At 52.6% G+C, this 12,224-nt stretch overlaps 1 protein-coding gene across 1 annotated transcript; it reads left to right on the forward strand.

Moving 5' to 3' along the window:
• Nucleotides 1-3,011: 3,011 nt before the first annotated feature.
• Nucleotides 3,012-11,926, forward strand: LOC115651117 (perforin-1-like). Its single transcript, XM_030562020.1, has 3 exons — nt 3,012-3,070; nt 4,203-4,761; nt 10,528-11,926. The coding sequence occupies exons 2-3, from the start codon at nt 4,235-4,237 to the stop codon at nt 11,633-11,635; spliced, it is 1,635 nt and encodes a 544-aa protein (XP_030417880.1). The 5' UTR covers nt 3,012-3,070; nt 4,203-4,234; the 3' UTR covers nt 11,636-11,926.
• The last annotated feature ends 298 nt before the right edge of the window (nt 11,927-12,224 follow it).

The following is a 12,224-nucleotide window of genomic DNA, read 5'->3' on the forward strand; positions in this document are numbered from 1 at the left end:
GAGGGGAGACGTCACTGCTTCCAGGAAATGCGGGTGCAGTACCTGCAGAAAGAGCAGTACACCACCTTGCTGGGTGTCCGCATAGGAGCTGGAGAGGGGTCATGCTGCTGTTTCCGGCAGCTGCTTGAGGTATGCGCCACCAGGAGCCTGCACCCCTCCCCTCCCGAGCCCCAACCCCCTGCCCCAGCCCCGATCCCCCTCCCACCCTCGGATCCCTTCAGTCCCAGCCCAAGCACCCTCCTGTACTGCAAACCCCCTCATCCCCAGCCCCACCCCAGAGCCCGCACCCCAAGCCAGAGTCCTCATCCCCTCCCGCAGCCCAACCCCAAATTTCATGAGTATTCATGGCCCGCCATACAATTTCCATATGTGGCCCTCAGACCAAAAAATTTGCCCCCATCTGAGCTAAATGCATCATGCAGGTCAGTTCTGACAGTGCATGGAAAGTGTTAGCAGAGGGTGGGCAGCAGCTCTGAGTTTACCTCAATTTCAGTAAGGCATTTGATACGGTTCCAGATGGGGAAATATTAGTTAATTGGAAAAGATGGGGATCAGTAGGAAAATTGAAAGGTGGAGAAGGAACTGGTTAAAGGGGAGACTACAAAGGGTCATACTGAAGGGTGAACTATCAGGCTGGAAGGAGGTTACTAGTGGAGTTCCTCAGGGATCGGTTTTGGGACCAATCTTATTTAATCTCTTTATTACTGACCTTGGCACAAAAAGCGGGAATGTGCTAATAAAGTTTGCGGTTGACACAGAGCTGGGAGGTAATGCTAAGGACCAGAATATCCTACAGGAAGATCTGGATGACCTTGTAAGCTGGAGTAATAGTAATAGGATGAAATTTAATAGTGAAAAGTGCAAAGTCATGCACTTAGGGATTAATAACAAGAATTTTAGTTATAAATTGGGAACACATCAGTTGGAAGCAACAGAGGAGGAGAAGGACCTCGGAGTATTGGTTGATCACAGGATGACTATGAGCCGCCAATGTGATATGGCCGTTAAAAAAGCTAATGCAGTTTTAGGATGCATCAGGCGAGGTATTTCCAGCAAAGATAAGGAGGTGTTAGTACCGTTATACAAGGCACTGGTGAGACCACATCTGGAATACTGTGTGCAGTTCTGCTCTCCCATGTTTAAGAAGGATGAATTCAAGCTGGAACAGGTACAGAGAAGGGCTACTAGGATGATCTGAGGAATGGAAAACCTACCTTATGAAAGGAGACTCAAAGAGCTTGGCTTGTTTAGTCTAGTCAAAAGAAGGCTGAGGGGGGATATGATTGCTCTTTATAAATATATCAGAGGGATAAATATTAGGGAGGGAGAACAATTATTTAAGCTTAGTACCAATGTAGACACAAGAACAAATGGGTATAAACTGGACACTAGGAAGTTTAGACTTGAAATTAGACGAAGGTTTCTAACCATTAGAGGAATGAAATTCTGGAACAGCCTTCCAAGGGGAGTAGTGGGGGCAAAAGACATATCTGGCTTTAAGACTAAGCTTGATAAGTTTATGGAGGGGATGGTATGATGGGATAGCCTAATTCTGGCAATTCATTTGGCAATTGATATTTGATTATCAGCAGGTAAGTATGCCCAGTGATCTGTGATGGGATGTTGGATGGGGTGGGATGGGATCTGAGTTACTACAGAGAATTCTTTCCTGGGTGTCTGGCTGGTGAGTCTTGCCCACATGCTCAGGGTTTAACTGATCACCATATTTGAGATCAGGAAGGAATTTTCCTCCAGGGCAGATTGGCAGAGGCCCTGGAGGTTTTTCACCTTCCTCTGCAGCATGGGGCATGGGTCACTTGCTGGAGGATTCTCTGCAGCTTGAGCTCTTCAAACTATAATTGGAGGACTTCAATAACTCAGACGTAGGCTAAGGGTTTGCTACAAGAGTGGATGGATGAGATTGCGTGGCCTGCATTGTGCAGGAGGTCAGACTAGGTGATCATAATGGTCCCTTCTGACCTTAAAGTCTATGAGTTCCTGACCTGCCCCAGGAATGAAGGCCGGGATCATAGTGCACAGCCTGAGAGATGGGGCAGCTCCGGAGAGCCGGTGAGAGTGCGGTTGAGACGCATGGCGGACGGAAGAGGATCTTTCCACAGCCTCCTCCCACCCCACCACACAACCAGTAGCTTCAGAGCAAGCCCCTTCAGGGTACATGGTCCTAGCTGGCACAGCCCCCCTCCATCCTGCTTCGCCCTGGCCCTCCCGCTCCCCCGGTGCCTTCGCACTGGGAGACAAGGAGCATAAATCAGCTAGTTTCTGCAGTGCCCAGGGCACTGGTAGGGGGCAGAGCAGAGATCAGAGAGCGGGGGCAGATCAAGGACATGGCGACACTTACGAGACATAAGGGCCAGCACAGGCGTCTCATAGCTTGAACTCCGGGCCAGTCATGGTGGTGGAAGGGGATGCAAAAATTCACCCTAGAGCCCAGATCGGGAAACGGGGAGCCACAAACGCTGGCCAGGATGGGGCTGGGAGGCAGGCGATCCCAGTGCAGCATGGTCCCACCTGCAAGCTACCTCTGCTCTGAGGGAGGTGCAAACTGAGGCCGAATGCTAAGGTCACGGAGCCCAGGTTGGGAAACTGGGAGCCACGCAGCCCAGACCGGTACGGAGCTGGGACGTAGCCCATCCCAGAGCTGGGAAGCAGTCGGGTGGAATCATGGAGCAAAGGCCAGGAGAAAAGGGGCCTGGGGGATGTGGCAGAATGGGGACAGGATTCCCATAGCCCCTCCCCTAGAGTCATGCCCCCCCTGCCTGGCACACATAGCCCCTGTGACTCAAGCTGTAGCATCGGGCAGTGCTAGAGACGCTCGTCTCCGTCTCTAGAGGCAGGAAGAACAGTTCTGACCACAGGCTTCCCCCGCCCCTCGCTGCAGCTGCTCGGCGCTGGGACAGGGTGAGAGCGCCTGTGACGTCAGTGACAAGGGCGTGGGGGGAGACCCCAGAGCTCCATGCCACTCCTGCCACTCCAGTCAGAGCTGCGTCTCCATCCAAGCCTGGACCTTTTTCACCGGCCCTGCCAGCCCCGGGACAGTCACCCCCGACAGGTGAGTGAATGGTTTGTGGGGGGAGAATCTCTGGGTTCCCAGGCCCCTCCTGGAGCTCTGGACAAAACCCAGAAGTCCTGGCTCCCAGGTCCTCCCTCCTCCCCTGCTCTAACCCACTTGACTCCCCTCCAATAGCCAGGACGAGAACCCCCATGTCCTGACTCCCAGCCCCTCTTCCCCTCAAACATCAAGCCTTTCTCATTAGCACTAACTGGGGATGTGGAAAGCTTCACTCTGAGATCTGTCAAATTGTTTCTTTCTACCCGCTCTAGACCCCAGAGAAAGGAAGAGTTTATGATGTGAAGAAGTTCTGTCTCACTATCCATCCCCATACACCCCATCTATCTAATCATCTTATATGATTCTGTTTATCCACTGAAAGGATCTTGAAAATTGATTGGCACCAGCAGAGCTGTGGGGGGAACCCAGTTCTGTGATAGTAGGGGCTGTGGGTTGGGGTTGAAGGGTACCAGCTGAGCTGTGGTAGGGGGACTCAGTTCTGCATTAGCAGGTGCTGCGGGTTGGGGTTGAAGGGTACCAGCTGAGCTGGTTTCAGGGAGCCCAGGGCAGGGGGAGCAGGGGGCCATGGGTCAAGATTCCTCTTTAATGTCTTTCCTTTCCATGGGTCAGAGCTCCCACCCATGTGTGATGAGTGGAAACACACAGACAGAAGCTGGGATGACACCTCACCCCTCTCCAGCTTCACTCTGAGTTTCTGTTTCATGTTCTGAGACATCCTGTGCCAGAAAGATTTTCACACCTTCAACGTCAGCCCCTGTGAACCACAAGCAGCATATCAGGGGCATAGTCCCGCCCCCTGGTACAGAGTATGGAGAGGGGCAGGATACGGGGCTAGATGGGCCCATGGGTCTGATCCAGGGTGGCAGGGGTAGTGGGACAGGATAGCAGGCTAGCTGAACCTGTGGGTCTAAACTAACCGCAGTGCACCTAAAAGAAAAGTGTTAACTCTGGATATAGGAGATGTGCAAGGCACCCAGACTCCCAATTTCACTGGTATTTGGGCCCTGCTTTGAGGAGCTCAGCGTGAATGTAATTTTAACATAATGTTAACCTGTGGAACTGCTAGCCACATGATTGTTAATGCAGAATCTCTCTGTGATTTTCCCTGCAGGATCAGTCAGAGACTGACATCCCCTCTCAACAATGCCCAGACCCATCTCCTTCTTCCTCCTCATTCTCCTCCCTGGGGTCTCCACCCATTGTCACACGGCCACAGCTGAGGAGTGTGAGGAGCACACGGCTTTTGTTCCTGGGCACAATCTCGCAGGAGAGGGCATCGACGTGACCACGCTAGGTACGAAAGGAGCCTACTTGGTGGACAGCAGCCGCTGGCAACGCCACGATGGGACCTGCACCCTGTGTCTGAACTCACTGCTGGAGGGGCAGCTGCAGAGGCTGCCGCTGGCTGCGGCAGACTGGAGGGAGAAGGTCTCATGCCACAGGAAGCTCTCCAGCACTGTGAAGGAGTCAGCCATGGGCATGGTCCGTGCAGCAGGTGCCGTGGTACAGAATGACTGGAAGGTGGGGCTGGAGGTGGAAGTGAAGCCCAGCGCCAACACCCAGGTGACACTGGCCGGCTCGCACTCCAAACTGGCAGAGTTCAGCACGGAGAAGTCTCAGCAAGACAAGTACAGCTTCACCAGCCACGAGGTGTCCTGCGCATACTATACGTAAGGGGCAGGGGAGAGAGGGAGACTAAAGGTAGGGGTTAGCCTGAAGATTAGAGGTTGTGTGTTGGGTGCCGGTGAAGGCTGAGAGTGAGGGGCAAGGTCAGGGGTTGGAAGCTGGTGAAGGCTGGGGGGTGAGGAGGAAGGTCAGGGGTTTTTGCTGGTGAAGTCAGAGGGTGAGGGGCAAGGTCAGGGAATGGTTGTTCCTGAAGGCTGGGGGTGAGGGGGGAAGGTCAGGGTGTGACAGCTTGGGTCAAAGAGACCCCCTTGGGACTGCCACCTGATGTGCTGAGACTACTTCTAAGCCTGTTTTCCCTGGCAGCTTGGGACTTCAGTACCCTGCCTTGTTGAGCCAGACACGTCTGATCTGAACGACGTCCCCAACAAGATGCAGGCTTAACTGAAAACGGCTTAAGAAGTGCTCCTGTCTCTAGCAGCCAGACACCCAGCTCCCAATGGGATCCAAACCCCAAATAATTCCATTTTACTCTGTATAAAGCTTATACAGGGTAAACTCATAAATTGTTCGCCCTCTATAACACTGATAGAGAGAGATGCACAGCTGTTTCCTCCTCCAGGTATAAATTAGTTGCTCTGGATTAATTAAGAAGCAAAGAGTGATTTTATTAAATATAAAAAGTAGGATTTAAGTGATTCCAAGTAATAAGAGACAGAACAAAGTAAGTTACCAAACAAATAAGACAAAAACACGCAAGTCTAAGCCTAATAAAGTAGGCAACTAAATGCAGGTAAACCTCATCCTCAGAGATATTCCAATAAGCTTATTTCACAGTGTGATGGGGATGGGACTCACCACCGCAGCGCCTCCCGCTGGTGACTCCAGGAATTAGTTCAGTCCAGTGGCGCATCCTCTCCTGGTAGGGTCCCGCCTGTTGTTTCACCCTTGGTTGGCATCTGAGCCCGTGTCATTCTCCAGCTCAGAGCACCCTCTTCTGGACCACTGCCCTCCTGCAGTGCCCCTTAGTCCAGCCACACTCCCTTCTGGGGGGGGGTCAATCAGCTGCCTCTCTGGACCCTGGCCAATGTGAGCAACTGCACCCCCAAAGTCACACCCCTCTTGGCAGGGGCTTGGTGCAGCCCTAGACGGCCACTCCTGTCGGCCGGGTGTAAGGCCAGGGAGAAGGCGGGGGGATGATCCAGGCCCACCCACTACTCTGGGTCCCACCCCAGAGACCCTCTAGTGGCAGCCTCCCTGCCCTCTTTCTCTCCCTCCATCTGTCCCCATCCCTGGGTCGCTTCCCCTTCGGCCCCTCGCACCCACTAGGCCCTTCCCCTCAGGGCCTGCAGCCTGGCAGACACTGGGCTGGAGTTCCCTTCTGCTCCCCCCTGGCCTGGCCTGGCCTGCGCTGACCCAGGTACTAGTCTCCCAGGTCTGGAGCCAGACCTTCCCTCTCAAAGGCCTAGGACAGACTGCCTGCTCCCGTCCCAGGCATCCTTCTTATAGGGCTGAGCCTGGCCCTGATTGGCTGTCTCCAGTCTGGGCCCTGATTGGCTCCCAATAAGCCCTTTTCTTATTGGCCAACTGGCCTGCTGCAGCCTAAATTCTCAAGGAGTGGGGCAATTGCCCCACTACACACAGATTAGACTCCTCCCTAGTCTGGGTCCACCAACCACTCACACCCCTGTAGTTACTGTCCTGTGTTCCAGGTTCTTTCAGGCAGCTCCTTGGGGAGGAGAGGCTATCTTGTGAGCCAGCCGAAGACAAAATGGAGGGGTTTTCAGGGCCTTTTATATTCTCTCTCTTGTGGGTGGAAACCCCTTTGTTCTTCTGTGCAAAATCACAACAAGATGGAGTCTGTGGCCATCTGGGCAAGTCACATCTCTATGGATGATTCAGCTTTTTCAGGCCTACGCCATTGTTTACATTTAGTTTGAATGTTCTCAAGGAAGCTCAGATGTGGACTGGCATCTCCCAAAGTCCATTGTTAGCTAAGTACTCCCAGCTACTTGAATACCCCCTTCACACTATGTTGACCAAATCTGCCTTATGTACTTCCTATTGCAAACACTTTAAATACAAGCATAGAGCCAACGCTCATAACTTCTGATATAAAAATGATACATGTATATGAATAGGATGAATACATTCAGTAGATCATAACCTTTGCAAAGATATGTTACATGGTATATCTAGCATAAAACATATTCCAATTATGTCATATTTACACTCATAAGCATATTTCTATAAAGCATTATTGGGTGCAATGTCACACAGGGGTTGGTGCTGGTGAAGGCTGGAGGTGAGGAGGAAGGTCATGGGGTGGTGCTGGTGAAGGATGGGGGTGAGGGAGAAGGTCAGTCACTGGTTGCTTGTGAAGTCTCTGTTGAAAGTGATTAGTAGAAGTTCCAGAGATTGATTCCCCTCACTACTGAAAACGTATACTTTATTTTCACTCTTAATTTGTGTAGCTTCAACCTCCAGCCATTGGATCTTGTTACATGATTATTACTCAAAAGGTCTTGCTATTCACTTCACAACGCTGTCATGAACGTATGACACAAATGTGTGGATGTAGCAACAAAGCATTTACAAATACACATCAGCCTTGGCCATCTTTAAGCATTTAAGGAATAGGAAGATTATCAGCAGGAAACTTAAGTGTTAGACCAATCTTCTGGAGAACATTTCCCAACCATCCATGTTCTCCTTCGAGCCAAACCAACAAAGATAGGTCCGTGGTGTAAGCTTTTCAAAGGTTTTTATTTTAATAGGGACTTTCCTAGATTCCCTTGTGGGGTGGTTTGACACCAAGTTTTTTCTTGCAAAGTTTCTGGTTACAGAAATCTTCACCTTGAGGAGATTGTTTGTGGCTCTCCACAGCATAGTCACAGATAGCATACTTGCTGGCTAGTTTACCCGTGGAGCAAAAGACTTTTAGATCTACAGTCTGCTACTGAGCACATTTACGACCAGCACTTAAAGATTTATATCAACTCTCTTATGCAGAGAATGAACCCCCAAAGTACTGACACCAGCCAACCGGCCCTTTGAAGCAAGCTGGGCTCAGTTTTGCCCATGATTTAGCAGCTAGCCCTCAGTTGATGAGCTGGCAAGATGAGAGCTAGTTAGTAAAACCTGCTGGGTGTCCTGGGGCTTGATTAGGAGGACTGACCCCAGCTGTGGTGGTGAAGCAGGGAGGACGCTACTTAAACAGAGCTGGGTACCTAGTGGAAGCAGAGACCCAAGATAGAGGAACAAGGTGAGTTCCTGATGAGGAGGAAGATCCAGTTGTTTGGAAGTGGCAGTGGCCAGAAAGCAGAGCTGTAGGTTACCTCCTGGAGAGGAGAGGAGCCCTGAGCCAGGGGCGGTGAGAACCCAGATGTGATAGGACTGGAGCCCATGAAAGCCAGAAGGCTAGTTTAAGTGGTACTCGGACACCCAGCAGGAAAAGGTCCAGTGTGGGTCAGTACCCAGACAAGGGGGATGAACTGAGTCCCCTAGAGCTAAACCCTGCCAGAGACTTGGCCAGAGAGTTGAGACACAGAAGACCCAGCGAGGGTGTCCAGGGAAAAGACCAGCTGGGATACATCACTGCAGCTGAGACAGTAGCCCCCAGAGGCAAAGTCCCCTGCAATGCCGTGCCCAGGCATGAGGGGGTGCCAGGACCGGCGCTAGGGGTTTCAGCGCCCTAGGTGGACGGCAATTTCAGCGCCCCGCGCGCTGGTCCCGTGTGGTCCCGCGGCTCCGGTGGAGCTGCCGCAGTGGTGCCTGCGGGCAGTCCACTGGAGCCACGCGAGCAGCCAACCGTCCGCAGGCACGACTGCGGCAGCTCTACCGGAGCCACGGACCAGCGGACCCTCCGCAGGCAATACTGCGGCAGCTCCACCGGAGCTGCCTGCCACCCCCTCTGGCAAAATGGCACCCACCAATTATTCTGGCACCCTAGGCGATTGCCTAGGCTGCCTAAATGGTAGCGCCGGCCCTGGGGGGTGCCCTCAAGGTGAGGACGCACGTTTGCAGAAATGTACTTACTTCTTTCACAAGGTAGACTAACCACAAATAGTCTAAGCCACCAGGAACTGCTAGGAAAGGGCTAGCTAACAAAACAGAAAATATCCCAATGCCACTATATAAATCCATGGTAGGCCCATCCCTTGAATGCTGCGCGCAGTTGTGGTTGCCCCATCTCAAAAAAGATTTCTTACAAACGGAAACGGTCCAGAGGTATGGAACCGCTTCCTTAAGAGGAGAGATTAAAAAGACTGTTCAGCTCAGAAAAGAGACAACTGAAGGGGGATATGACAGAGGCTTATAAAATCATGACTGGTGTGGAGAAAGTGAATGGGGAAGGGTTATTTACCCTGTCACATAATATAAGAACCAGGGATCACCCAAGGAAATTAATAGGCAGCAGGTTTCAAACAAACAAAAGGAAGTATTTCTTCACACAATGCACAGTCAACCTGTGGAACTCATTGCCGGGGGATGTTCGGAAGGCCAAAAGTACAACAGCATTCAAAATATATTAGATAAGTTCATGGAGGGTAGGTCCATCCGTGATTATTATCCAAGATGGGCAGAGACATAACCCCATGCTCTGGGTGTCCCTAAACCTCCAGCTGCAAGAAACTGGGACTAGATGACCAGGGATGGATCACTCAAAATTGCCCTGTTCATTCCCTCTGGGGCACCTGGCACTGGCCGCTGTCAGAAGACAGGATACCGGGCTAGATGGACCTCTGGTCTGACCCAGTATGACTATTCTTATGTTCTTAATGTTATATGCTGCATAGGGCTGTTTTATGGCCAACAGTGTTATCTAGTTTGGCATATGAGGTCTGTAAAGTTGACAGAAGACAGAATTCCTCATAGGCATTGGTTTAGCCAGCTTAAGTCTTTCAAATAAGGAAATAAGCAGTGTAACCAGTTGGCTCTGGGGCAAACTAACCCAGAGAAAAGCAGGAGCCACACCTGGCGGAGTTCAGGAGGATGGTCCTATAATGAGAAGCAGGAGGCCACAACAAGTGAGAGAATGCTCATACTCTGGCTTGGTAGGACCTGGGAAAAGGAAGAGAAACTTGGTTGTGTGGACTTTTGCACGGACTTGAAACTTTATTTGGAATGTTTGTTCATTGACTGAAACCCAACCAGAGAAGGGATAGGAATGGACAGAGGTGCTCATTGAGTTTCTTGAACAGTCCAAGAGGGGAAACCAAGTCAGGTTGCCAGGTGCATGATCGTAGGCCATGTAGGGGGGGAGAGGAAGTTACAAGCAATGAGATCAAAAGCGTATAATATACATTATTATGTTCTCCAAGCATCCTGTGTAACCTGTGTAAAAATAATTGAATCTCATGTCAGTTCAGTAAAGATGCAGGCAAGATACAAGATTAAACTACCATGGGAAGCAAACATTGGTCATGAGCCCTTCAGACTAGCAGGGAAAGGTCTAACATGATCCTGTGGCTGGAAGTTGAAGATAGACAAATTCAGATGGGAAATAAGGTGTGATTTTGTAACAGTGACAGGATTAATCACTGGAACAATTTACCAAGGGCTGTGGTGAATTCTCCATCATGACCAATTTTTAAATCGAGATGGATGTTTTTTCTTAGAAGACCTGTTCTGGTTCGAATGGGAAATAATTCAGGGCAGTTCTCTGGCCTGTGTTATCCAGGAGGTCAGACTAGATGACCAGGACAGTCCCTTCTGGACTTAGAGTCAGTGGATCTATAACACTGAGGTCTACCCTCACAAAACACCAAAGTCAAACGGTACATCACATGGTGGCCATTTCTCTTTCCCAGGTTCCGCATTACCCACAAACCTCCGCTCACCAGCCATTTCACCAGGGCCTTGAGGGACCTCCCTGAAGATTACACCCGCAGCTCGCGCCTCGAGTACCATCAGCTGATTAACACCTACGGCACTCACTACGTGTCCCAGCTGCAGCTGGGGGGCCGGGTGCGGGACGTGACGGCTGTGAGGGTCTGCGAGGCGGCGCTGGACGGGGTGACGGCTGACGAGATCAAGGACTGTCTGAGCCTGGAGGCCTCTGTCAGCATCGGGGCCGGGAAGGGCAAGGCTGAGGCGGCCTTCAGCCAGTGTGAGGAGCAGAAGAAGAAGCAGAACTTCAAGCGGAGCTTCCATGAGACCTACAGCGAGCGTCACACTGAGGTGACGGGCGGCAACAGCCACGCCGACCTGCTGTTCTCTGAGGGGCAAGACACCGAGGTTTTCTCGACCTGGATGGAGAGCCTCAAAGCCAGCCCCGGCCTGGTGTCCTACTCACTGCGCCCCATCCACACCTTGGTGAGGCAGGACAACCCCAAGCGGGAGGCGCTGAGGCAGGCGGTGAGTGAGTATGTCACTGAGAGGGCCCTGTGGAGGAATTGCACCCACAGCTGCCCCCCGGGGACCCGGCGCAGCGCCCATGACTCCTGCTCCTGCGTCTGCCCCGGGGACGGCTCCACCAACACCATGTGCTGCTCACGGGAGCGAGGCCAGGGGAAGCTGACGGTGATGGTGGAGCGGGCCAGCGGCCTGTGGGGTGACTACACCAGCCGCACTGATGCCTACGTCAAGGTCTTCTTCCAGGACCGGGAGGTGCGGACAGCTACTGTGTGGAACACCGACAACCCAGTCTGGGGCGTCCACCTGGACCTGGGGCACGTACGGGTGGCGGAGACCAGCCAGCTCCGCCTCCAGGTCTGGGACGAGGACAACAAGTACGATGACGACCTGCTGGGGACGTGCGACGAGCCGCTGCGCTCTGGAGAGGGTGGCCAGCGGGTCTGCTACCTGAACCACGGTCGGCTGGACTTCCGGTACAGCCTGGTGTGTGGTCCCAGCCTGGGCGGGCCCCACTGCTTGGACTACATCCCCCAGGGCCCTGGGAACTACAGAGCGGCCTAGGGTTAGCTCAGAGGGACGTTCCAGGACAAGCAATTCGCCCCACCTCGCCCCCGCAACCAGGGGTCTTCCCTCTCCTCCCAGGGGCCATCTGCTGTGACCTCATTTTGCCAGCAACTGGGTGGGCTCTGTCTCACGGGGGTGACGGAGCTCACCGGATACCAACGAAGGGGTGAGAGCGTGAGCTTCCCACACCATAAAGAAAATGGAGAGCTGACTCAGCCGCCCTGGCGTCTCGCTGTGCGAATCCCCTGCCCTAGACTTGGCCCTCAGCTCCCCACTGACCCTCGAGCCCCTCCTTCTCCCCCTATTCTACCCCCAGTGCCCCTCCCCCATTTCTTCCCCCACTCTCCACTGGCCCTCCCACCCTTAGGGTGACCCGATGTCCCGATTCTTGGGTCTTTTTCTTATATAGGCTCCTATTACCCTCCACCCCCGTCCTGATTTTTCACATTTGCTGTCTGGTCACCCTACCCACCCCACCAATGAAAAATTCTTTCCTGAACCCCAGATCCCAGCCCAGAAATGGGGGGCAAGGAGACAGGTTTGCCCCCCCCAATCGCAGCACACACTCGGGGGTGGGGGGGACTCA

The sequence above is a fragment of the Gopherus evgoodei genome, chromosome 4 (genome assembly GCF_007399415.2).
Source record: "Gopherus evgoodei ecotype Sinaloan lineage chromosome 4, rGopEvg1_v1.p, whole genome shotgun sequence".
Classification (NCBI taxonomy): Eukaryota; Metazoa; Chordata; order Testudines; family Testudinidae; genus Gopherus; species Gopherus evgoodei.

Coding starts and splice junctions, on each gene's coding strand:
- LOC115651117 (XM_030562020.1), top strand. CDS start 4,235: ATGCCCAGACCCATCTCCTTCTTCCTCCTCATTCTCCTCCCTGGGGTC. Junction 4,762..10,527: donor GTGTCCTGCGCATACTATAC/GTAAGGGGCAGG, acceptor TCTCTTTCCCAG/GTTCCGCATTACCCACAAAC.